The 27,742-nt window shown below is 35.5% G+C and overlaps 1 protein-coding gene across 3 annotated transcripts in view; it reads right to left on the bottom strand.

The window, feature by feature from the left end:
* Nucleotides 1-27,742, bottom strand: part of Hnf4g (hepatocyte nuclear factor 4 gamma) — a 118,425-nt gene that overhangs the window by 15,016 nt on the left and 75,667 nt on the right. For 2 of the 3 annotated variants that reach the window (XM_048358347.1, XM_048358346.1), the window contains exons 2-6: nucleotides 15,019-15,185; nucleotides 11,667-11,838; nucleotides 6,739-6,833; nucleotides 3,560-3,666; nucleotides 1,820-1,975 (exon numbers count right to left, since the gene is read on the bottom strand). In XM_048358347.1, the coding sequence (XP_048214304.1) occupies nucleotides 1,820-1,975; nucleotides 3,560-3,666; nucleotides 6,739-6,833; nucleotides 11,667-11,838; nucleotides 15,019-15,136 (648 nt within the window). In that variant the 5' untranslated portion in view covers nucleotides 15,137-15,185. The remainder of the gene's footprint in view (nucleotides 1-1,819; nucleotides 1,976-3,559; nucleotides 3,667-6,738; nucleotides 6,834-11,666; nucleotides 11,839-15,018; nucleotides 15,186-27,742) is intronic. The other variant, XM_048358348.1, reaches the window with a different exon arrangement.

Consider the following 27,742-nt stretch of genomic DNA (forward strand, 5'->3'; position numbering starts at 1 on the left):
TTGAACCCAGAACGCTTTCTCCTTGAATCTTGGTGCACTTGGCCCTTTGTCATTCTGGATTATCTTCTCTGATCCCTACTGTAAAGAATCTGCCCTTTCTAGATGCAGTAATTCTCCAAAAGCCCATCTCATTCCACATTATAGATTTTTATAGAATTTATCCCCACCTAGGATTAACTTACTCATCATTTGTACATCTTTTATTACCCCTCTCTCTCTCTCAAATATGTCACAAACTTTATGAGTCTAGTGAGGTAATCTGTACATTTATTGCAAAATGCCATAGTTCCTAAAAGTAAAAAGAATATTCTCCTAGTAAGTACATATTTGATAAATTTACAGAATGGAGTTAATTGATCCAGGGTGCTTGTTTAGAAATTGCAAAATGGAGGTAATGCCTATCCCACAGTACTCCTGAAAGAACGAAATAAAATAGTTCTCATTGATAATATATCTGAAAGCTAATTTCCTAGTGCCTAGCCCATAATAATAATTCACTAATCCATGGTTATTAGGGCTATGCTATTAAAATATCAGTTAACAAACCCAAACTATTTTTCACTGGTCCCTGGATTTTTATTTCCCAATATTTAAACCACTATATTCATACATAAGCAGGCAACTTTTAAAGGAGAGTGAAAACAAAAATATAAAATGGATAATAATGCCACCTGAATCATGTTGGTTGAAGGGAGATTGCTAAATTTTAGCATTATTCACTCTGGTGTAACCTTCTGAGTCAAGCTATCTTTATGGTATGTCAATAACTGTGACTCATTCCAGGAAGCCAGTTACAAGACATCAGAGGAATGACTTCAGCTTTCACGTTACTTTTTCTACTGTCATCAAGTAAAATGCTTTCTTAGAAATGCAATTGCTAACTTCCTATGATGATTTCAATTCTGGTGACATACTTGTTTTCTCTTCCTTGAGTTTTCACACAAATATGGCCTTCTTCCCTTGATTGTTTGGTTTTGTTTTGATGTGCCAATGATAAAGATTACTGGTCAACAAGTGTCTAATTCTACACTGGCTATAACTCATCTTCAGTAATTTTCTCAATGTGAAAGAATTAGTTTAAATTAGTTTATTGTACCAGAGCTAAACATCCCTTAGTATAAAGAGGCCAGAATAATTTGAAACAATCGAATCTTTATACAGCAAGTAGGAAATTCAAATTCTAAATTACTACTTATAATATCCTACTGTATGAGTGAAAAACATAAAATATAAAAACATACAAGACATGTATAAGAACAAGATGACTATATCTAAATTTTCTATTTACCCATAGATGTCTGGTCATGATTCTTCAGATAATTTTTTTTACAATTATAGTTTAATACAATAAATGTTAGAATAAAATTGATAGCACGAAAGACCAAACTTAAATGTTAATTACATAAAATGTCCACAAAGACATATGCTCTTTAATGTCTGTCTAGGAGTAGTCAGATATTTCTAAGGGATTTATATGAAAGTGTTCAGGAAACTCAAGACACCAAAGCACACAATTTATCTCCCAGATATTTATCTTTTTAAACCCTTGACTCACAATGATGATTATTCGCTATCTACTTTTATCTCTCAGGAGCTTTTTAAACTCCAAGAGTGCTGAATAGTCTGGTCAACTCATACTTGATCAGTAATTTGCTATTTCCTAACCACAAAAGTAAAACAGTTGTGCCTCTTGGTTGAACAAGCAAACTAGTCCTTCCCAAATAATTAATACATTATGTAATATGAAAAATGCATTAACCTATGATTGAAAGAACACTGGAGTTTTACAAACATTCAAAGCAGTCATAATTTCTTGTACCTGGTCATCAAGAGGCAGCTCACAGAAAGCAGGGATGTATTTAGCCCACTCTACCAACACCAAAAGCTGCTGCTTCATTGATTCACAGACATCACCGACACTTGCAATTTTCTTGACATTTATGTCAGTGCTTGCCCCAGGGCTTGAGGCTGAGATCTAGCATTAAACAGAACACTGTATTAATTTGTCATTTGAAATAACAGATGGCAAATAGTCCCCTTTAATGCTTTGCCTGTGTTAAATAATCACAGTGAAAGTGGGCACTATCATTGTACTGACTTCTGAAAATACATTAAACATGTTTAAATGGAGAAACAAGATTCTATTTACAAGTTACACTGAAAATATTGTTACATAGCAGAAAGAACTTTATTTTAAAATTCAAACCTACAAAGTCACCCTGCCTCTTGGGACAGTTTCATACTTCCAAAGGCTATTTAACCAAATGGGTATTATTTACATGAAGTAGGTTGTATGGTTTTATTATTAATTTTTTAAATGCTATTTCTTTTAAGAAAGTCTTCTTTCAACTTATTTATGTTCATGAAAAAAGTTATCCAGTGAATTAAGCTAAAAAATTAAAGTTACAAAACTGGGGGGATTGGGGAAGCTTTCGATAAGAGACTAGAACTATTTATGATGTTGTATTTAGTAGAAACTCATCAAAATAAGATTAGAAAATCAACCCTTGACCCAGCAATGTTGAGGAGCTTAAATTATCATGATAAAAATTCTGAAGTTGTTATAATTCTGTACTCTATAAAAATATAAGTGGTGTTCAAAATCCTGTCTGCTGGAAAAAAATAATCATGGTCTATTGGAAGTTTCTGTGAACTTAATATTTAAACGTAAGTGCTTCGTGTGTATATGGGCCTGTGTCATGACGTGGACCTAGATATTTCCTCACTGCTCTCCCTCAAGCCACTCTTTAAATGCTTTATGAGACCATCAAGTAATCTTCAAGTAATGATGCTGATAATGGGGATGTTAACCTCATCATATTACCCTTGTGTTATCAATATCGAAAGTAGTCTTCCTGACTCTTTGCAGGCCCTGATAACCACTTAACTATTTCATAATTGCCTTGTACTAGAAGAACATCATAAACATTTCCAATGGGGTGATGCTAAATAAACTTCCTTCAAATGATGTTTTTATTTAGAATATCAAAATATTTGCTCTTATGTATAAAACTAATGGTTTATTTTTTTTCAGGTTTACATCTGATATTCTTACTCTAGAAACTTGGAATCATAAATCTTTCTTTCTACAGCCTTTGCCAACTTCTGGCTTCTCATTGAAATGCATATTTCCAAAGCCAGCAGCAGGGTACTGTCCTGAGTCTCAAAGCCATTTTCCAAGATCAAAACTCTGATGGCATGTCTCAACCAAACTTCACAAAAGTTAAGCATCAGATTTAACAGATTTAGTCACAATAAAGGAAAGTGTCCCCAGAGCATTGTGAGAGGCAGAAAACGTCTTGAGAAAACTTACCAACTAACTCATTTATTCTCTGATCATCTTATATTGAAATTCACTTAATTTTTCCATTTAATAATAAAGTACTGTCCAAATAAAGTCAAAAGTAAGTGAGCAGTCCTACCAGATTCAAAATAAGCTTTGTACCTAGTGTAGATGCTATGACTTTAATAAGCATACTTGAATCCACATACACTATTTTTGCATAATTCCTACATAAACTTTGGGTTCCATTCGAGCAAACTGATGTGCAACTGGTACCTGGCGAGATCGGTTTTCAGCTTGTGCCAAGGTGTTAATGGAGGGACTGTTGCTCCCATCATATGTGCTTCTCCTGGTGCTTATTCTGTCACGTTCATTTTGCACAGCTAAGAGGGAAAGACACTGTGGTCATTGCCAGAGCTCTAGAATACGCATCAGGATATAAAGTTGGAAAATTAATTTTAAAAAATAATCTTAAAAACCTAAGAATATAAATCTTTTAGAAGGAGGTTGGTATGGAAAGTACACTGCAGATTTTTCCATTCTGTACTGTTTTCTGAAGTAAGAATAGCCAAGTTTGTCACAGAAAACAAAATATGGCTGTTTGCCACTCCATGATGGGATACATGACTGTTAGGGCATGGTGTATGTGTGTGTGTGTGTGTGTGTGTGTGTGTGTGTGTGTGTAATATATATTATATACTATATAATGTATAACATTATCATATTATATGCATATATATTATATATACATAACTATATATGTGCACATATACATTATATATACATAACTATATATGTATACATATATATATATATATAGTGGTGGTGGGCATGGGGCCTGAGGCTGGTGCTGTCCCTGAGCTGTTTTGCTCAAGGCTAGTGTTCTACCACTTTGAGCCACAGCTGTATTCCTGGGTTTTAGATGGTTAATTGGAACTGATTGCACTTTCCTGTCTGGCCTGGCTTTGAACCATGATCCTCAGATCTCAGCCATGCCTGAATAGCTAGATGTAGCCTCCAGTGCCTTGACTTGATATATTTTTAATAAGATGGTTTTCTGTTCTCACAAAGTTAAAATAAAACTATATATACACGATAACTACAGGAAGATTATCAACTGTGGGACTGAACAGTTTAAAGATAGGAATGAATTCAATATCATTAGATATGAGCCAAAGGTTTCAGAATTACTGTTTTCATTTTCCTATGATACACTATCAAAGCACAAAGCAAATTTATTTCAGCTGGATGGTTTTTAAAGGGTTGGAGTCATGGCTCAGTGGTGTTGAGACAGTCTAGCAAGAAAAGGGCCTGAATTCAAACCCCCAGTTACTATGAAAAAATAATAATAATAAAAGAAAAGGGAAAAAAACGGCTTAAAATTGCAATGTTATTATCTCTTAAAAAACACTCTCTTTGGGACAGTTTATAGACATTCTTTTTTGTTTGATGCTAGTCCTAGGGCTTAAACTCAGGGCCGGAGCACAGTTCCTTAGGTTCCTTTGCTCAAGGTTAGTGCTCTACCAGTTCAGCCAGAGTGCCACGTCCACCTTTTTCTGTTTATGTGGTACTGAGGAATCAAATCCAAGGCTTCATGCATGCTAGGCAAGCACTCTACCACTAAGCCACCTTCCCAGCCCCATACATTTTCTTTTATGGATAACAAGGACTGCAGTCCTTATAGTAGCCAAGATAATGCTCTAATTTGCTTTAGAAAAGACATTAAGTTATCATTTTCCTACAAAATAAATTGACAATTTCTATGTCTTACAATAGATACCTGGAATTGTCAACTCTGTTGAGTTATAAGAGTAAGCATTAGGGAGGGATTTGCATTTAAGAAATGAGTAGTCTTGAGTTTGAAGAAGTTTGAAGTTTGTTACCTTATTTTAAAATTATGATTAGACAGCTTCAATTTTGTGGGGGTTTTTTTCTTTACGGGAGTAGTATTTACAACAGCATCAATTATGTTCCTCCCTTTGGTTAATAAGTGATAGATTTTTACATCCAAAGTTTCGAAATTGGGACTTATTCCCGTGCCAGTACCAAGGCTTGGCTTCTTCTTGATCAGCTTGCTGACTCAGTTGCTCATGACTGGTGCTCTATAACATGAGCTATGCCTCTAGTCCAGCTTTTGGCTGGTTATTTGGAGATTGACATTTGCGGACTATTCTATCCAGGCTTATCCAGGCTGGGTTCTAATTTCATCCTCTGATCTCAGTATCTTGAGTACCTAGAATATTAGCTTGAGCCCCAAACTCTTCAACTTTGTAAACTGTTTAATGTATGCTCTTATTTATCTATCTATTTATTTATTTGCCAGTCCTGGGGATTGACCTCAGACTCTGAGCACTCTCCCCGAGCTTCTTTTACTCAAGGCTAGCATTCTACCACTTGAGCATAGCACCACTTCCTACTTTTTCTCAGTAACTTATTGGAGATAAGAGTCTCACAGACTTTCCTGCCTGGGCTGGCTTCAAATCATGATGCCAAGATCTCAGCCTCTTGATTAGCCAGGAATACAGATGACAGCCACCAACACATTTCTGTGTTATCCTCTTTTAAGTGTAGCAACATCAACAAAACTAATGTGATTCTTCAAATTGGAACTTATCGAGAGATAAAAAGAAATTAAGCTATGTTCTGGGTTGATTTGATATGCTCTACACTTTTAAAAAAACAGTGATTTGGTTTAATATCATTTGTGATATACTTGACAAAAGTATTTCTTTGTCTCTGTACAGAGGTATTCAGAAAAACCAATAGTCATAAAATCTTATATGTACTATTCTTGCCAATGTGGGGACTGACCGTAACATAATGTGCAAGAATATAATCCAATTACTTAATGTAACCAAAATAAAATTTGCATACACTAACACAGCATATCTATATTTCCTCTGTCCTTCAAAAGACTATGTATTATCTCAAGGTGTGTGTGTGGCGGGGGGTATCCTGTGCACTATGTTCACTACTGAAGCCTCAGCTTGTAGAATAGTGCTTGGGAAGCAGCAGTGTTCCATAAATATTTCCTAAAAAAACAGATTCATACAAAATAAAATTTCCATCAATATCCTAGAAATGAGTAAAGATACTCAATTTTTTACTAAGAATAAACAATGTTTCTAAATTGTAATTTCAATCTACTCACAGACTTTGCCATTTATCTTCTGAACAGATACTGAAATGCTTAATCATCTTCAGCCAGCCATACTATGGGCCTGAGATTTTATGGGGTCAACAATCTAACCAGAAAAATATTGGCTCTGTCACTACCTAGGTGGATATCCTTGTACTAAATTATTTAACTTAAGGAACAGATGCATCATCAATAAATTAAGGAAAATCAGAACACATGGAAAGGTGTTGTGATTCATGAGATTGGCTGGGCATATTTATCATTTTTCATCAACAATGTTAGAGACCATCATCATCACCATCGTTATTATTGTTACCTTCTTTTTTCATTCCTGCTCTGAAACACTTTCTTAATCGACAGTATCTACACTGATTCCTCTTGTCCTTGTCAACAACACATTGACGACTGAACCTGTAATAGCAAACAAACTTGTGTTACTAATGTATCATTTGTCACAGAAGAGGAAAAAAAAACAGTGGGCTTCAAGTAAATGGAGTCAAATTTGGTTCACAGTGAAGAGGGTGTGAGGAGAATTAGCTTGAACACCTCTAGTCTCATGAAGAGGATGTGCATGCAAATGTAACCTTACCTCTCACATAGTCTTTGTAATACAATAAAGCTGAATGACTGCCTCACTTTGGGCAGTGTACACCATTTCTGTCATGAGTCATGAATGTCAAACCTACTTTTAAAATGTTTGGCATCTAAATTCTAGTTGTTTATTGCTGAGTGACTTCAATATGGTGGAAAATATATTAGAATTACACTCACCTGTACTTTCATACTTTTTCTCTATTTACAAAAATAATTCTAGTAGTCTTAGGTAACTTCTGACTCTACTGAAATTCACTCTACATAAAAATGCATACTAGGAGGCTCCTTAAACACAGCATTAGCAGTATAGTTTCTACAAAATCATATTCTAGTTCATGCTGCTTAGAACAACTGTGATTTGGAAAAACCAAAAAGCAAACAAAAATAAGACAATAAAAGTGTTGTGATGTTGGGGGAAAAATTGGCATCAAATATCACTGACTAGATATTAAATGGTGTTGCTGCTTTGAAAGTTTGTCAGTTGCTCAAAAAGCTAAACACAGGGCTGGGGATATAGCCTAGTGGCAAGAGTGCCTGCCTCGGATACACGAGGCCCTAGGTTCGATTCCCCAGCACCACATATACAGAAAACGGCCAGAAGCGGCGCTGTGGCTCAAGTGGCAGAGTGCTAGCCTTGAGCGGGAAGAAGCCAGGGACAGTGCTCAGGCCCTGAGTCCAAGGCCCAGGACTGGCCAAAAAAAAAAAAAAAAAAAAAAATGCTAAACACAGAGCTACCAACTAATACAGCAACTAGGTGCACAGGTATATACCCAATCAAAATGAAATCATATGTCTTCAGCACATTGTCCAAGAGAGTCAAATAGTATAGCAATGAGTAGATGAATGTGGTATAGCAACGTGTGGAGTATTACTATTTGTTAATAAACTAAGACAAAGTACTGATAGAGGCTACAACATGAAATACCTCTATTCTAAATGAAGGAAGTCAATTTATATAAAATGTCCATAAGGAATAATCCAATAAAAGTACCAAGTGGATCAGCAATATCCTCACATTGTTGGAGAGGAAGTTTGGGGAACTGGAGAGTGCATGATGGCAAACATGTTCTAAATTGATCATTGGCAACTTTGAATATGATGGTATATTGAATTATATACCTTTTAAAAAGAGTAATATTTTTCAAGGTGGGTCTAGGAAAATTGACACATTCGCCACTCATTCTTAAGTATAAATTGGGAATGTTAAGTGACATCAATCTGCAATAGTAGTCTAAGAAAACCATCTTGCCTGAAAGAATGCCTTGTGGATATTCTTTAGAGTTTAAGACAATATTAATCACCTAATAAACAAAAATATTGTTTCAAAATTCTTATCTGTGTGTACTGATAAGTCCTGATTACTTGTAATTGATTATTAAATAACAATAACAAGAAACAGTGTATTTTGTGATCTATGTTAAGATCTACTAAAGCTATAAAGCTTTAAAATATATGTGGATGACCACTTGAAAGAGCTAGAAGTTGAGCTAAGTTGAGCTAGAAGTAAGGTAGGCTTTCAGAGTGAGGAAAACAGCAATGTTCATTGTGAATACAAGCTAAGAAAGCTCAGCAGAGGGGATGAGATGAAAAAGAGTCATAACAAGAAGAATGTATCCAATCGTAATTAAGTAAACTAATTACAAAACTTGAATCCACACATTATTAAGACCTCCAGTATATAAGGTCCTACTGTACTTCCTGTTTCCTCCATTGAAGGAAATTACAGTCTACCAGAGTAAACATACAAACTTATAATTAGCCATTACAAGAACCATCATGTGAGAAGTAATGAAATAGTCATTTAAAATGTTCTCTCAGTATGAAGGAACAGTAAGAGTGAAAATAGAATTTATAGAGTCTGGTAAAACCTGAGCTTAAATATATACTAACACTTTTGCAAGTGGAAAGTCATAGCATTTAATACCAACAAAACATATAAAGGCTTGTTGACATCAGCCCATATGATGGGAGGTTGAAGAAGCTGTACCCGTTGCAAGGATACTTCTTAACCTTCTAAAGGCAACTCTGGGAGTGATTTATGCCACCTTTTATATGTACAGGAAAGGTAGAAATCTCAAAAGTCTTTGTATTCTCAAGTTGTTCTAAGTTGTTGAATTTCATTGTTTGAACCGTAACTACTCATGTATGCGTATTTCACTTTTTAACAAAACCTATTGCTTCAAAAGAATGTGGTTTATATGTTCTTTTTTCTTTATTTTAATGTTTTAATTTTAAAAGCACAACATTTTCAAGACAATTATGGAGAAAATGGTTTTGCAAAATGAAAATGATCCATTTCTTAACCATGAGACTTTTAGGTATATACAAGGAGAATCTACCTACATATTCAACTCTTAAAAAAAACTCTTAAAAAGTTTATCAGCTTTTTAAGGTGGTGATTAACATTTCCATTAATCAACATCAAACTCTCCTTGAAAATCTACTAAAGAACACTGGGTATATATTAGGAGAGTTATGTATTAACTTTTATTACACCTTGAGAAATCAAATAGCACCATGTTGTAAGACAGTTTCTTCCCACTGTCCAATCTGTTTCTAAGAAAATGTAACAGAACTGGGGGTATAGCTCAGTTGTACAGTCCTTGCCTACCATGCTGAAGACAGCAGGTAAAATCTCTAGCAGAAATAATAATACTAACAAGACTGCCATTGATGAATAGAATGAATAAAATTTTCTTCTGTTTTAATCATATCCAATCTATTCATATTCCACATTCAACAACTGTTCTACCAATCGTGGAATGACAGCTAAACTTAAACTAAGCTATGATGTTGATGATTTAAAAAAAATTTAAGACTACTCAAAATGTGTGATATACAGTGTTAAATAAGGTTGAAACAAAAATAATTAAATCTCATGGCAACAAAAATTAGCATGAGGAACACAATTTAGGTTCTAGAACTAAAAGCAAAATTTCATTCAAAGTAACCAATAAGCTGTAAAATATTTTCTTTCATAATTGTATTTTGGGAAATACACAATGTAGTAATACTAAGAACTAAATCAATATACTCAAACCATTTAAATATAGTCTTTAAGATGTTTTAGTGGTGTATGGATATGTGATAAACCAATAAAGAAACAGAAGGAAAAGATCAATATCATGTCTTGGAGATGAGGGAGAAAGACATATTGTCAAGGGAGGAGTCTCATGGGGGATTCAACTATATTGTTCTAAACTGGGTAGTAGGTGCATGAATTCTTTATATGCTTTTTATAGTGCTAAAATATTTCACACAAAAGAACCACTTGTGTGAAGGTGTTTCTTTAACATGTCCAAACATCCTCACTGCTGTTGCTCAGAGATTTTATTCACAGAATTACAAATATACAACAGCTTTATTTTCCTCTCTTATTTCTTTTTAAATGTCATATACTACTGCTTAAATAGACTTTTGCTTTACAATATGTTCTTGTAAGCAGGACACTCCAAAATGTTTAAGCCTGACAAGAAAGCATTTAAAAGAAGTGCACCAGTGGAAAAATAAAAGGTTTCAGAAAAGTTCCTGTCCATGGTTTACATGGAAACATTGCTGTAAAAATCTCTGGCTCTTTTCTTCTGGGGAGCTCTCCCTGAACATTTTCATCTGTGTCTATTATGCTTTAAACAGAACGTTTAGAAAGTTTTAGATTTAAAATTGCTATACTGCTCTTGAGAAGTAAGCACGCTTTCTGTTTACTTTCATTGGTATCTTTGGAGCTTTCCCTTCAGCTGGAGGCTTTCCAGATAAATCAGTTAGGCTGGCTCACACTGTAGATGCCAGTCCTATCACATGAAGGATGGCATTTCTAGTGCTCACAGTAGTGAAGAGAAGGAAGAGGAAAAGGAGGAGGAAGAGAAAATAGAAGAAAAGGAGGAGGAGAAAAAGGAAGATGAAGAGGAGGAAGAGGAAGAGAGAAGAAGAGGAGGAGGAGGAAGAAGAGGAGGAGGACAAGAAGAGGAGGAAGAGGAGGAAGGAGGAAGAGGAAGAAGGAGGAGGAAGAAGAAAGAGGAGAAAGAAGAAGGAGAAGGAAGAAGAAGAAGAGGAGGAGGGGAAGGAAAAAGAAGAGGAGGAGGAAGGGGGCGAAATCTAGGAGAAGAAGAAGGGAGAAGAGAAGGAGGATACAGAGGAGGACAAAGAGAAGAAAGAAGGAAAAGAAGGAGGAGGAAAGGAAGAAAAAGCAGCAGCTGTATTATTTTTCTATTTGAAAGGAATGATTAATAATAATTGTTTCACCTCCTCTTCCAAAACCCCAGGGCAAGTTTGTGAAGCCACCAGGAAGTGCTATGGTATTCAAGAAGCGTTTATAATTCAGCTCCTTAATAGAATCAGTTTGAGGTACTTGATACCCTTCCTCCACCCCATTGAGGCCCGATCACACTATGGAGAGCCAGGTGGAACTTTTGTTTTAGCCCAGGCTATGGTGGCCTTGTCCGTGGTTACTATTAAGCTAATGAGAATGAGTTGCTACATTTAGCTTCAGAGCCATCTCCTTTACCTTTCTGAGGTTGTTTCCTCCCAAGAGAGAGCTTGCAAACAATGTCCAGTCTATGGATAACTTTTTGGAGCAATGATCATGTGCTGTACATGCATGACATTTTCAAACAGCTCTACAGATAGCTTTCCTAAAAGGAGTATTCCAGGTACCTGCAGGAGTAAACGTGACTCTTGCGTATGCTACGTCTGAAGAAGCCCTTGCACCCATCGCAGCTCGATGCCCCGTAGTGTTTTCCCGTTGCTCTGTCCCCACAGATCGCACATAGACAGTTGACGCCATTGTCTGTAGTGTTCATACTTGTTGTCTCTGGGGCAGAACTATCTGTCAGAGATAAAATAAAGAAGACACTTAGTGACTGCTGACTATTCTTTAACATTGTGCTAGTGATTTTTTCATAGGCCACAAAGAGTACTTCCATCCCTTGGTTTCTTTTTTTAATTTGTTTTACTCTTATTATGATGTACAGAGGGGTTACAGTCAACACACCTTAGAGGATGAGTACATTTCTTTCTGGGTAATATCATGCCTTGGCTTTTTTGAGTCACCACATCAGCCCTTTCCTTTTAACCATTATTTTAATTCCCAGCTCCTTTATGATCATTCTATTAAAATTTAGGATACCATAGGAGTCATTCCCCAAGTCACTTCCCCTACAAGGGAAATTGCAGTGTCTTAACACACACACACACACACACACACACACACACACACACACACACACACACACAAAAGTGTATGTATTGCTGAGTACTGGTGGCTCATGCCTATAATCCTAGCTACTCCAGAGGTTGAGATCTGAAGGTCTTAGTTCAAAGCCAGTCCTGGACAGGAAAGTCTGTGAAACTCTTATCTCCAATAAACCATTCAGAAAAAGCTGGAAGTGGCACTGGGGTCGAAGTGGTAGAGTACTAACCTTGAGCAAAAGAAGCTTAGGGATAGCACCTAGGCCCTGAGTTTCAGAGGATAATTATTTTAAAAACTTTACTTTGAGGTCTATTATAAATTAATGTATCATTAATATAATCATAAACTAGTATACCTAAAACAGAACATTCATTTCTTTCCCTACAGAACTTGCATTTCCACTCAGTCTTCCTTGTATTAGCCAGTGGTTTCATCCAGAGCCAATACTTGAGAGTGATCCTTGAATTCTCCCTATCATCTTTCATATGCAAACAATTTTTAAAACCATATCTACAACACATGATTAGACTACCTCTTGAGCCTTTTAGCACAGTCATCCTTACACAATCCACCACCACCCTACCACCCTCCCCAGGGATTATTGCAGTGTCTTCCTATCTACTCTCACCCTTGCTCCCTTACAATTCATTTATTACTCCAGAGCCAACCAAGTGGTCTTAGTTTAAAAAGCTCATGTTGCCCTTCTGAATCACACCAGGCATGACTGGTCATCAGAAACAGAACCCCTGTATCATGAAGTCCCCCCGCACCCCACCAGCCCCGCCACTGACCCCAGGATCTGGTACCACTTTTCATGCTGCTCACTGCTTCCCAGCATTGCTGTCCTTTTCATTTCCTTTCATTTCCCTCTTGAAACATTTATACTTCCTGGAAGGAAAACTCTTCTTCAGTCTGTTCTCTGAGCTAGCCATGAAGTATCTGTTCAAATGTCATATTTGATATTAAACTTCCTCTGAGAACACATCTTGAAGAATTACCCCATCTGCCTTTCAACTAGAACCTAGAGCTCTGCTTATTGTTACCGTTCTTCTTCTTTTAAATAACAATGTCTTTGCCTAAAATTACATTGTGTATGTTTGTTATCTGCATAAAATATAAAACTTCATGATGTCAGAGAATATGTCTTATTCATTCCAGTTTCCTAGGTCTTTGCCAGAATGAAGTATTTAATTAAAATATATTCCAGAAGAAAGTCATTCAGAGTAAAATTAAAGATTTTTGAAAAAACTCAAAGTACATATGTACTAAAAATACTCAATATATTTAAGTTAGTATATCATATTCTTAATTTAAAATCAACTTTATAAGTAATATAGACATAATGAAAACTTAGAATTCTAATTAAAAAATAATAAAATTTAAGGCTGCCATGTTCCAATTACTTTCCAGACAGACATACAGACAAATATAGATAGATAGATAGATAGATAGATAGATAGATAGATAGATAGATAGAACGCTACCTCATAATGTTTCTGATAGACATATATCATTTCATAAGGCTAGATAAAAACTTCAATCAGAATATTTTAAGGTCAATCATATGACATTACATAATTTAAATGCCAAGAATTGATCTTTTGTAACATTAACAAACAAATATTAATATGGATACTGGAAATATTTGAAATTCATTTTGTTCTGGGGGTTGTATGGAATCATTACACTCAAATTCAATGCTTGCTACAAGTTTAACATGACACATAAAAGTGACAATGTTACTTAAAAGGAAATAAATTAGAACACTTTGTAACTAGCCATACAAGTTAGTTGTTTTGTCACACACTGGTAATGCAGTGAATATTTAGGGATCTAGAATCATTTTCAAAAATTTTATTTCTTCTGATAAATACTCTTATAATTATAAGTAGCCCAAATAGTAACTCCTTAGCATTTCAAGTTAGGTTCACTTTAATTCTATTCATGTTAAATTTTATAACATATATTTTGACACTTTTAAAATATCTCTCCACTAATAAACTATTGTTTAGAGTTTAATTAGAAGGTCACTCATACACATTTCATAATATAGAATAGTAAGATGTTCTTCTTTTAAGATGCTTTTGCAATCCTGAACACACGTACACTTCTCCAAAGTATACATAACTTCAAGAACTAACAATCACAACCTATCCTGGATAAGCCTTGGAAAACATCGAATTCTAAGTCAACAATAAACCATATTACATAAAAATACAAACTGTAAACAATTCATGTCTCATTTAAAGTTAAAATGTTACAGTGAGTAAATGCCAACAGTTTTGTGTGGCTAAACATTAGCCTGTCCAGTGAAGTTATACTAGGAACCTCTATTTCTATCTATATTTGTGTTCAATGCAGAAAGTTCATAGTAATTTCCAGTGCAGTGTTTCACCAGCAGCAGTGGAAAATTGGAATAATGAGAAGGAGGCACTCAGTGAAATGCCTAGTATTTTATGGAAACTTGGCTCCATGAGTGATTTTAAATAAAGCATAGAAAGTACACTTTCAGAGTCAATCTGCCAATATCACTTATTACTATGATTTTCACCTAGTAAAATAATGCTGGAACAGTTCTAACTGGTCCATAACAGAATTCTGAGGTTACTTTATCACATAAAAAGAAACTCTTCTGCTTCTAACATGAAATAGTGCTATTAACTTAAAAATTGTATGAAATGCAAAAGCTCAGATCTGTGGCCTTAGAAAACAAGCCTTGAATTCCCTAGCAATAACATGCCAAACAATCTCCCTGGGAAGCTCTGTATTACTTTGATGGTATTTTAAAATATATCTAACAAGCAGATGAGAACTCACCATTGGAATTATACAGAATCTGCATCGTTTCAAACTCCAGAGTTGTGTAAGTTGGGTCCAACACTTCACTATAATTGCCCATGTCCATGTCCAATACTGGTTCTGATACCCTCATCATCGACTGAGAGACACAAGCTCAGAATGTGGTTGACGCTTTTGCTTTCAATCCGCAAGTGATAATTCAGAGCTAACTGTAACTGAGTGACTTAAGTGAGCAGTGGGAGGGGCTGTAAAACTGTAACCTCCTTCAGCAGGCCATATTATGTTCATTTCTTCTTTTATGGCATAGGAGAGCAATTCCTTGCGATAATGTTGGAATGCTTCGTGGAACTGCCTTATCTCAAGTGCTTAGTGGACTAACATGATTTCCTACATTGATTTCCAGTAGACAATAAATGATGCCATTCAAAGAAGGATTAAGCAGAGAAAAGAAAAATTTCAGATTTTTCAGTTGTGATTCCAAAAGGAGGGTTAGCCCTGAGAAGAGGCGTCCTAACACATACCATGCGTCTTGACAAATGAAACTTACTTCCCTGTGACAGTTTGGAAAGTCAGACTGTAAGTTACCATTTACCACCATAGATCACTTAGCATTCTCAGATTTTCTTACATGTACCATAAAATTAACTCTGTTTGCTTTGGTGTAAAACAAATTCACAATTGGTAATGACAAGAATTTATGCTATTGTACAGTAGCATCCTGGAAGAAGGCCAATAAACCTGTAAAATATTCTCTATAACTGTTAATTTATGAGTCTATATCCCCTCCATGATTGTGAACTTCTCATAGGCAAATCCAGATGAGCTGCTTTTATGTTGTAGGTATTCAAGTAGTGATTTCCATATAAATAAGATTCATTTCTTTTAGACTTATATTCTAGACATTAGCCTGAAGCAAAATTATTCCTAATGGGTGGACCTGTATATTCTTACCATCAACCTTCAGCTACATAATGCAGTCTGTGTCTGATATGTAATCATGTTGAAGACAATTGACTTTGGGGAATATTTAGATTATAGTCAATGAGTATATTTTATGTCTGAAATTACATTTATTGATTTTATTTTCAAAGAAAGAATTACAGCTCTACTTACATTGTAAATTTGGAATTTTACTTCCTATGTTTGTTGAAGATGATAGTAAATTAATCTTTCTTAATCAAATGTTTTGTGTACGCATGGGGGGAATACTGAGGCCTTAACTCAGGGCCTTGAATCTTTGCTTGGCTTCTTTGCTTGTAGCTTTGCTCTACCGCTTGAGCCACACCTTCAGTCAGACATTTTGCTGGTTAGTTAGAAACAGTCTCTAGGCCATTTTTGTTTGCTTGGGTTTCCTTCAAACCTCATTTTCCAGTCTTGGTCTCCGGAGCAACTAAGATTACAGTTGTGAACCAGGGGCACCTGGCTTGCAATACAATTAATGATTCTACCTCATTCTGTACCCCTGGAAGACATGACCATTAGATTAGAATATTCTGCTCCAAGAATGAAGGACACACAGACACAATCATCATATGAACCTTTAAGTTCTTCAAGGAGTCTCTGGCACTTAATCGGAGCTAATTTTCACTGAAACTTGTTCCCATCCATATTATTGTTATTTTTTTCTCTTCATTTCACAGAGAAGTAAGACTTTGAGCTTTCCAAAAGCTAGATGACCCAAAACGGCAGGCACATCCCCTCAATAAAAGTGCACAGTCTTCCTAACGATACTAAAATGCTGAAATGCCCACAGAATCCAGTCAGCCTCAGCCTATCTAGCAAAGAAGGAATTCTAGCTTTCTTCCACAGAGGTTACAACGGACTGTAGAAGCTATTTCCTGGCTTATGAACATGGTATATACATCTGATTGCTTATTTGACTTCAGTATCAATTAATTACATTGTTTTATTGTAGAATCAAGGTGTTTTTCTTGAATACTATTCCTTCCTACATTCCTTACTATTTTTCTTGCTATTCTTACTACTATTTTTCTTTATTTTTTAAAAACATCTCATGTACTGCCTCTGATCTCTACTATTTTTTGTATGTCAATCAGTCTTCTCAAAAATAGCTCAGGCTCCTTACCTGTAATCTCAGCAGTGAGGGAAGTGGAGATGAGGAAGATCATGGTTTGAAGACAGCTACAGCAAAAGGTGAATGAGAACCTATCTAAACCAATAAGCCAGGCATGGTGACACATCCCTGTCATCCCAGCTGTGGAAAAGCCATAAGAAGGAAGACCTCATAGTCTGAGGCTGGCCCTTGGCAGAAACATGAGACCTCCCCCACTCAAAAAAAGCAAGGAAAGTCTAGCAATGTGACTCAAGTGGTACAGCACCTGCCTAGTGAACACAGGACCCTGAGTTCCAGTGCTACCAATATATGTATGTTTTAGTAAACTTGCTCTAATTTAATTTCAAAATATTTCCCTTGGTTTTTATGAAGGGTGAGAAAAGTAAAAAATTTTTCATATACTCATTTTCTATCAGAGAATATTAGCTATATTGTAAAATAACAACAATGGCGGAAGTGGACTGTGGCTCAAGTGGTAGGTAGAGTGCTAGCCTTGAGCACAGAGAGGCTCAAAGGCAGCACTCGGCCCTGAATTCAAGCCTCAGGCCAAAAAAAATGGCAAAAGCAAGATAGGTTCATATATAAGTAGCACTTGATAGCACACGTGAAGTTGGTTATATGTACTTACCTGGGAATAATAATTATGTTCCTCAAAATACATTAAGAACTTCAGTGAATTCTAGAAATTAACTGAATGGAAATATAATTTCTCTTGCATTTATCTTAACATGAAATAAGTTGTAAAAATAACTTACAAACCTCTTGTGAACAATTCATATCCTCTGCTCTTAAAATTAATTATGCACTATTCAGAATTATTCAGTGTTGTTTACAAACAAGGAGAGAGCCCAGCCCCAGTGGCTCACACTTGCAACCGTAGCTACTCAGGAGGCTAGGGTCAACGGATTGCAGTTTGAAGCCAGCCTAGGTAGAAAAGTCGATGAGACTCTTATCTCCAATTAATCAGTAAATATAGAAGTAGAGCTGTGACTCAAGTGGTACAATGCTAGTCTTGAGCACAGATAGTGTATAGGTCCCAAGACAAACCTTTGGATTGGCACATAAAAAAGAAAGAAGAAGGAAGAGGAGGAAGACGAAAAGGAATGGAGGGAGGGAGGGAGGGAGGAAGGAAAGGAGGAAGGAAGGAAGGAAGGAAGGAAGGAAGGAAGGAAGGAAGGAAGGGAGGGAGGGAGGGAGGGAGGGAGGGAGGGAGGGAGGGAGGGAGGGAAAGAAAATTCAAATACAACTTTCATTATGATTAATTTTGAATTTTAAGTTAAACATCATAATCGAAATGAATATTATACCTTTTGGTTTCCATCCAATAGTGATGGTTGAATTTTCATAATTCAGAAAACATATCCTAACCCAATTGAGCAAAATAAGATTATAAAATTAAGTTGTATAAACCTTAAATGCATAAAACAAAATTTATGTTTTCACATTATAATTCAGTTGTTTTCAGAAAAATGGATAACAGTGATCAGTCAACTAGCCCTTCATTATTGCTTCACAGTCATTTTTTTGAGTAAATCATTAGGCTACATTAGATTAGAAGCTTAAATAATTAAAAAGAGAAACTACATAATTTTAGGCTGAAATAAAAAAGAAACCTTTTCCCATTTTAAAAAAAGCCCAGACTGACATTACTTAGTCCTGTATTCCCTATAAATATATACCTACTTTTTAAGTCTACTTCTAAAAATGTAATTGGGGAAAAAAACATACAAACACTTTAACACATAAAATAGTATTTGCAATGAGTATCATACATTTTCCAAAGTAAAAATACATAAACTTAATCTATATCAAAACATATATTGATAACTGATAAACTATGACCTACCAAAAAAATCTCGTCTTACCAGAGGTAAGTTTTCAATATCTGTTCTGAAAGCTGAGCAAGGTATCAGTGTTTCCTGTGATCTCATGTTTTGTAGGCCACGATGTACCATCTTAACCCCAGCTAGGTCAAATACTCCAAAGCAAATGACATAACATTGTCAACTTCATGTAGTGTAACTAGTAATCTTGAAAAATGTTTTTCTCAAGGGCAGTGGTTCTATAAAATGACATATGAAATGTACTCAATTTCTTTGAAAAACAAAACAACAGATGAAAATAGCGTGGTTAAAGACAACTAAGTTCTCTATTAACTTCAAAGTAATAGCAGAAGTATTTCTATCTTATCTGTAAGACTATTAGGCCTGTTAAATTGTTCCCTACTTTACATTTGATTTAATCATTCCTTCAGAGCATGATTGAAAACAGAAAACAGGCTAATAAAAAAAGTCAAGGTTATTTTTATAAGAGAATATTCATGAAAAAAAAGTTGGGCTGTCAATACCAATACAAAAACATTTTCTTGGAAGGCAGAGTTAGTAAATTCTGTTCCCTTCAATTTATTCACCAAAAATACAATGGTAGATTTCATTGTTCCACTTTTCACTTTGTGTCAGTATAATGTAAGTATAAATAGAATCACCAAAGCCAAATGAAGAATTTTATGTAACAGGGTTAAGTTCACCCAGTATAGTTTTCATTGTAAATCTGTAGCCACTTGACTTGGAAAATGGCCTAGAAAATCAGAGCAAAGCAAATTTTTACCTCTCAAATTAAAAAAAAAAAATCTCAAATTGAAAAATGTATGTCCTTGCTGCCAGTCTCCTTGCTTAATCATCATTCCTCCTTTGCTATAAAATTATGGCATTTGAGTCTAATTTTTGAGATGAAATCTAGTAAGTTTAAAAAGAGTATAAAAGTAGGACAATGAAAGTGATGAAATGGTTTTAAAGAAGAGTAGGTTAAGAAAGTGTGAAAACAGTGAGGTATCCGCATGTGTGAAATGTCACAATAAAACTGTTCTGCAGGGGCTGGGGATATAGCCTAGTGGCAAGAGTGCCTGCCTCGGATACACGAGGCCCTAGGTTCAATTCCCCAGCACCACATATACAGAAAACGGCCAGAAGCGGCGCTGTGGCTCAAGTGGCAGAGTGCTAGCCTTGAGCGGGAAGAAGCCAGGGACAGTGCTCAGGCCCTGAGTCCAAGGCCCAGGACTGGCCAAAAAAAAAAAAAAAAAAAACTGTTCTGTACAGTTAACTTATGCTAAAAATTTTTTAAAATTATGAATTAAAATTGGAACACTAATCTTCAAAACTATCACTGATGTACAACACAGTTTGAGATTGCCTATAATATTGAAATTCTATTTTCAAAGAGATTACTGCACTAGAACATGTTCCCTATACTCCTTCCTCAAACTGTTTTCTAACGCTAGAGGAATGGCTCAAGTGGTAGAGCCTCTGATGAACAACAAAAAAAAAACAACAAAAAACAAAAACCATGAGGCCCTAAACTCACACCTCAGTGCCAGTTGTTGTTTTTTTTAAGTAAAAATAAAATGGGATTTATTATTTGTGATACATATTCCTCCATTGGCATTGCTGTTAATTTTCTTAAATTGAACTTGGTCTGTCATAACTTCACTTACACAGATATTTAACTCCATTTTTAAATTATAATTATTTATTCTACAATTCACTTTTACCTACTTTTGTTTTTCTTTTTTAAAATAATTCATTAACTTTAGACCCAGGAGCCTTTTTTTTTTTTTTGCTAGTCCTGGGGCTTGTACTCAGGGCCTAGGCACTATCCCTGAGCTTCTTTTGCTCAAGGCTAGCACTCTACCACTTCTGCCACACCAACACTTGTGGCTTTTTCTGTTTATGTAGTACAGAGGAATTGAACCCAGGGCTTCATGCATGCTAGGCAAGCATTGTACCACTAAGTCACATTACCAGCCTCTCAGAATGATTTTTAAAGATGAGAAATGAGAGCTCAGATAACCAAGCTTTCTGATTCTGATTATTTGCTAACATATTCAACACTACTATGCATTAGGCATTCATAAATGCTTCACATACATTACTAGCAAATCTTCATGAAAATCCTAGCAGGTGGGCACTATACTGTTTATTTTATTTATTTATTTATTTATTTATAATTTTTTCCAATCTTTGGGCTTGAACTCAGGGGCTGAGCACTGTCCCTGGTTTCTTTTTGCTCAAGGCTAACACTCTACCACCACTTTAGCCACAGCGCCACTTCTAGCTTTTTCTGTTTATGTGGTGCTGAGTAATCAAGCCCAGGGCTTCATGCATGCTAGGCAAGCACTTGACTAACTATGCCATATTCCCAGCCCCCAAGAGCCAATTTTAAATCCTAATTTTAGTTTCACATCGAATCCACAATCTTTTTTTCTGCTCAGTGCCAACAATTCATATTACTATTAGAAAATGTTACTTTATAGTGAAATTCACACAAATTAGAGATATACAAGTATCTTGTGAAACAACTGAGTTAACTTAGAAAGATGATATTCTTTATACTAGTTATGACTTAACTCAGCTATCTACTTAGTCATTTTGTGAGTTTCTTTGTGTGAGACAATGTATCGCTATTTTTCCATTCTGCCTTAGCCTCCAGATTTTATAGCTATCTTATTTGCTACTGAGCCATCAAATTATTATTGGAAACTAATTGTACACATAAAATCCATGTATAAGAAATAGTGACCAACAGAAATAGGTAATGTAGAAAAAATGAGAACACAGTTGAGACTTCACTACTGAAGCCACTGTAAGTAAAAGCTTAGAGGTGATATAAGAAATCTGCATATATTAAACTTAACTTCAAGGTCAGCTGCCTTGTGATTCAAAATAGACACAGAAGATAAGAAGCTGATTGCCACTAAATTATTAACTGGAGTATAGATTGTGCTAGCAAGGAAAATTTAGAAAGTGTGGATATAAGAACAAGTTAGCATTTGACACGTACTATTTTTTTTTTTTACAATGAGTAATATCATGGTTGCCTTGCTAACTCAGCAAAATCAGTCAGAATATTTAAGATTATGGCAGCACTCTGATACTAAACTTGCTGCATTATACAAAATGAAAAGAAGGAAGTTTTCTGTTTGGGCCAGTACCTGTTTCAAATATATTCTAAAGATGTACAATGTTTAAGAAAAATAGCTGCAGTTTTACTATGCTGAGTGCACATTTGGATTTCAATGTTTTAGACAAATGTACTACACTAACCATAAAATTTTACATCTGGAAGGCAAATATAGGAATAAATAAAGAAAGAATTGAACTTCTTCTCCACTTAAGACTGCAGTAATAGACAGTATGTTCAGTCATGAAGTGAAGAACCACTCAGCATTTCCCCTTAAAGCTTTTTGAGGTACCTAAGGATATTGAATTTAGATGAAACAAGGCTACAGGCTGTGATCTGTGCCTATAATCTCAGCTGTAAACAGGTAGGAGAACTGAGGTCTAAAACCAGGGCAGGCAAAAATATGAGACCTTTCATGGAAAACAAACTGGAAAGCAAAAGGACTGGGGTTAGTGAGGAAAGAGAAAGGAAGAAAGGAAGGAAGGAAGAAAGAAAGAAAGAAAGAAAGAAAGAAAGAAAGAAAGAAAGAAAGAAAGAAAGAAAGAAAGAAAGAAAGAAAGAAAGAAAGAAAGAAAGAAAGAAAGAAAGAAAGAAAGAAAGAAAGGAAGGAAGAAAGGAAGGAAAGGAAGGAAGGAAGGAAGGAAGAAAGAAAGAGAAAGAAAGAGAAGGAAGGATAGGAAGGAAGGAAGGAAGGAAGGAAGGAAGGAAGGAAGGAAGGAAGGAAGGAGGGAAGGGAAGGATTGTCAAGCTAAGTGCTGGTGACTTAATCATAGCTAATCAGGAGGCTGAGATCTGGTATCATGGATCAAAGCCAGCCCCAGCAGAAAAGTCCATCAGACTCTTAATTCTAATGAACCCCAGAAAACCGGAAGTGCAGCTGTGGCTCAAAATGGTAGAGTTGCTAGTCTTGAGGAAAAGGGCTGTGGAACAGCACTGAGTCCCTGAGTTCAAGCCCCACGACGGACTAGAAGAAAAAAAATGGCACCAGGTGCTGGTAGCGAATGCCTGTAATCCTACCTATACAAGAAACTGAGCTCAGAGAATCATGGTTCAAAGTTAGTCCAAGCAGAAAAGTCCATGAGACTCTTATCTCCAATTAACTAGCAAAGAGCCAAAGTGGAGCACAAAAGTCCAAGGATAGCACGCAGCCCCTGCTTTAAGGCCCCAGGACCAGAACACATACATATACACAAAAGAGTTTGCACAACAAACACAAGGTCCTAAATTCAATCCCCAGTAGTGTAAAAACTAAATACTGTAATTTAATATCGAGAAGACATGGCTCAAGTGGTAGAGCACCAGCCTAGCAAGTAAGAAACACCAATTAAAGAACAGTAGGTTTATGATTTTTAAAACGTTTGGTTGGTTGTTGTACCTCTGTCCTGTACATAAGTTTATCTGATTTGGGGAGGGGGAAGGTGAAGCACCGAAATGGTAGGCCAAAAGGTGAACCAATTCAGCAGTGAAACCCACTGGACACCATGTTGGAAACAAACTATACAACTTGGGGGAGGGATGTTTGGAGGGAAAAACTGGGAAAGAATAAGGAGGAGGGGTGACACTGTTCAAAAGAAAATGTACTCATTATATGACTCACGTAACTAGAACCCCTCTACACATCACCTTTACAATATTTTTTTAATTCAAAGAAAAAATGGTTGCACTGTTAAATATTTCACCTCTCTTTTGATTAATTTACTTGATCACAAAAACCTGTTTCTCAAAACAACTGTAATTATTATTTTAGTACCTTTTGTAGAAGACATAGGAATGTAAAATGAACTACATATCATAGGAAAGAAGGCGTGGGGACGTAACAAAAGCTATTGTCACTCAAGTAAGTGATCTGTATTTGCTTAGTGCCTAACTTACAAAGTAGGTCTGTGATGCTCAAATTCTACTATACAGTATGTTAGGATTGTCTGTAACTTTTAAGTCCCACAAACTCCTCCTGGCATCAGATATTAATTAACTCACAATGTCTGGAGACAGAAGCCTGGCTATTTGTGCTGTCAAAAGCATTTAGGTGACTCTCACAGACTGCTGAGAATGGATGCTTTCACACATGAATTCTATGAAGGCAAAGACCTTCTACTTTCTATTCATGATCATTACTCAAGGGTCAGGAGCACTGTTACATGGCAAACAATGCACAAATTCTTACTGAATGTGTGGATAAAAGACCCTTTCAAATAATTAAACAGAGAATGACATTTCTATTAAGCACATTTGTGTGTGTATGTGTGTGTGTGTGTGTGTGTGAAGCACTTTTCCTGTATACCTGAAGAGAGAAAATTCCTGAAATAGCAATAAAATAAACTTCACCACCTCAAAATGGGTGCCTTCTCTATGAAAAGACGGGAGATAGCTAATCCTGGTCCTTCCACCTCAGACATGAAGCTAGACTGGAAAGACCAAAGCCATTTGTAAAACTCCTACTTATGCCTGAATGCTGTCTTCAGTTACACTGCTGGAGCTGGGGCGGGAGTGTCTAGCAATCATGAGGGCATGGGTTCAACCCTCAGTACTATCAAAGCAAAACTAAACAAAAAAGACCTCAAGACTAAACATGTTCTAAATGGTGAGGCATTAAAGCCATTTCCCTCAACCTTAGGATACTGTAAGAAATGCAGTCTCACAAACACCAACCAATACTATACTTATGTTCTAGAGTTTATGGCAGGGAAAGAAAACCAAATAAGATAAATCTTTATCTTGCAGGACATAAATAAAAACATTTAAAAGCACCAAAAAATGCTAAGTGTCAGTGGCTCACCTCTGTAGTACTAGCTTCTCAGGAGGATTGTAGTTCAAAGCCAGCCTTAGGAGGAAAATCCATGACACACTTCTCTCCAATAAACCAAAAGGCCAGATGTGGAGCTATGGCTCAAGTGGTAGAGCCCTAGCCTTGAAGAAAAAAAAAAAGCTCAATGACAGAGCCAAGACTCCACATTCCAGCATGAGCACCCAGAGTACCAGCATAAACACACACACACACACACACACACACACACACACACACACACACGGTCACACACGGCCATGGCCACACACATACAGACATGAAATGAAACAGCCAAGAAAATAAGAAAAGAATGAAGGATGATCTGATATGCTATGTAAACCTATTAAAGGCATTATAACCAAAAAGGTATGGTAGCATATTACAACCGATGAACAGTTCAGGAGACTTTAATTTATAATTCACTTACACATTATAAAGATGTTAATTTAGGCTTAGTGTAAAGACAAAAAAGGATATACTGCTATGCCACAGCATATATAAAAATAAATTCAACATATTTTTAAACAAAAATTGACAAAATCTAGAAGTACAAAATTATAGGGAATAAAACCTTGGTTTTGCTCTACTTGGGAAATAATATCTCGGAACATGGAGATGTTATGATGAAAAAGACTTCTACGTTTCTTTTGGATTCATACATATTGAATGTATAAAATGACAGGTTTCATTATGATACTTTCATACATGTGTATAAGACACTAGAATTGTGTGCATGACTCCTAAAATGATGATCCTCTCCCACTAAACTACTTCCTTTTCCTTAGTCCTCTTTCTATATTCAAGTCTTTTTTAAAGTCCAGATTCCACATATGAGAGAAAACTGTATATCTGGGTCTGTTGAACTCACTTAACATGATCTCTAGCTCCAGCCATCTTTCTGCAACATGACTTCATTGTTCTTTATGCCCAAAGAACATTCCATACATTTCCATATTACATTTTTGTTATGTGCTCCTCTGTCAAGAAGCTTATAGGTTGCGTCTATAATGTATGTACAGGTATCTCCATGGTGTGCTGATCTTGATTGCTGTAAGCATGGGGCCAGGAACAGTGTAACAAAATTATGTAGTTAGTTTTGAGGAATTAGCACACTGGGCTCCACAGTGGATGGATGAATTTCCATTCTCACCATAGCTAGTAAGTCACACACACATATGCTCACCAACATTTGTTTTTATTTTCTTCATGATAGCCACCTTACTAGTTTTTCACAATCTTTGTTTTTCTCTAGTAGTTTGAACCTATTCAATGTCTATTAAAGTCTTAGATCCACTTTGAATTGATTTTTACATGGGTCATTCACAATAACTTTCTGAATATAACTGTAATAAGTTAAGAAATAAGAGCAAGAATTGACATATGGGTTTGTCCCGTATTAAAATCCTCAACATAGAAAACAATAACCAGAATATGGATATACTTTAGTAAACCTGAGGCCTTAAGTTCAACCTGAAACCCCAGCAATACAAAAAAAACAAACAAACAACTATTTGTTTTCACTCATTCTGATAGTCCTTCTGTTTCCTTACCAAAGTGCTGATGTAATGATACGCAATATCATTTTCTTCCTCACTGATTTGAGAAAAGCTGTTGATTGTATTTATTTTGGACCATGATCCTCCTATTTACACTTTCCAGGTGACTGATATGACAGGCATGTGCCACAGCACCCCGCTTTCTATTAGTTCAGGTGATGATCCATTAACTCTTTGTTTTGCTCTGAAACTGCAATCTTCCCTATGTGATCCCCCTTAGTAGCTAGGATTACATGTGTGAACTACTATACCTAGATCAACTCAATTTCTTTCTCTACATTCCTCTTATCAAGGAATGACTGAGAATTACTTGAGATTAGATTTTGGTAATAAAACCAAATTTAAGCAAGAAAATAACTTACATATTATTATTCAAATGTTAGATATATGATAAAAAAGAAAGATGCTAATTTGCTATGCCACCTGTTAAATTACATTCTGAGGCAAAGAAAATTTCCTTGGAATTACAAACTCATTTAATTCACACACACACACACACACACACACACACACACACATATATATATTTTATATTAATTTGTTGCAGTAATAACAGCCTTAAAAGAAGCTTGTGAATATATTTCTGTTATCAGTATTTGGTTTTAAATGTAAACAAAAATTACATACAAATCATTATATATTATATATCACTATATAGTGATATATAATATACAAGATTATTGTACATGATATATATTCATATATATCATACATATACATCATTATACATGATGTATAATATATATTTTATATATACATATCATTTCCTTTTATGGTTATTTGTCAATTGACAAACAAAAATACATTTTGTCAAACATTTATCTACTGACAAACTCCCAAAAGTTTACAAATCACTTTGTTTGATATAAGGAAACAAGCAATAATTTTTCAGTTCTAGGAGTCCAAAATAAAAATATTTATGTATAATTCTGTATTTCAAAAAAATATTGCAACCACAAATACCTTGAACTATAATATTACAAGGAATATTTGTTCAGGCAAGCAGTTCACCCACATTCATTGGCAATTTGTTTTTCAATTACATGTATATGTATGCTGGCAAATACTAGGCACTTTTAACTGTTCTTCCTTGGGTTATGCTAGAAAGGAAAAAGGAGGAAGAGAGGGAAAAGGAGGGAGGAAAAAACAAAAGAAGGAAAAGAAGGAGGAAAAGGAGGGAGTAAAAAAACAAAGAGAAAGGATATTTACAAATCATAAATATTGATCTCTGAAACCTTTTAAGGTATGCATACATAGAAATTAAATAAATTCAAAAGTTTTATGTACCAAAAAGTTAAGAACAAATATGATTAAAGGTTTTACTTAGATGATCATACATTAAGACTAAGGGTATAGTTTAGTGGTAGTGTG

Source organism: Perognathus longimembris, chromosome 12 (assembly GCF_023159225.1).
Source record: "Perognathus longimembris pacificus isolate PPM17 chromosome 12, ASM2315922v1, whole genome shotgun sequence".
In the NCBI taxonomy this organism is placed as follows: domain Eukaryota; kingdom Metazoa; phylum Chordata; class Mammalia; order Rodentia; family Heteromyidae; genus Perognathus; species Perognathus longimembris.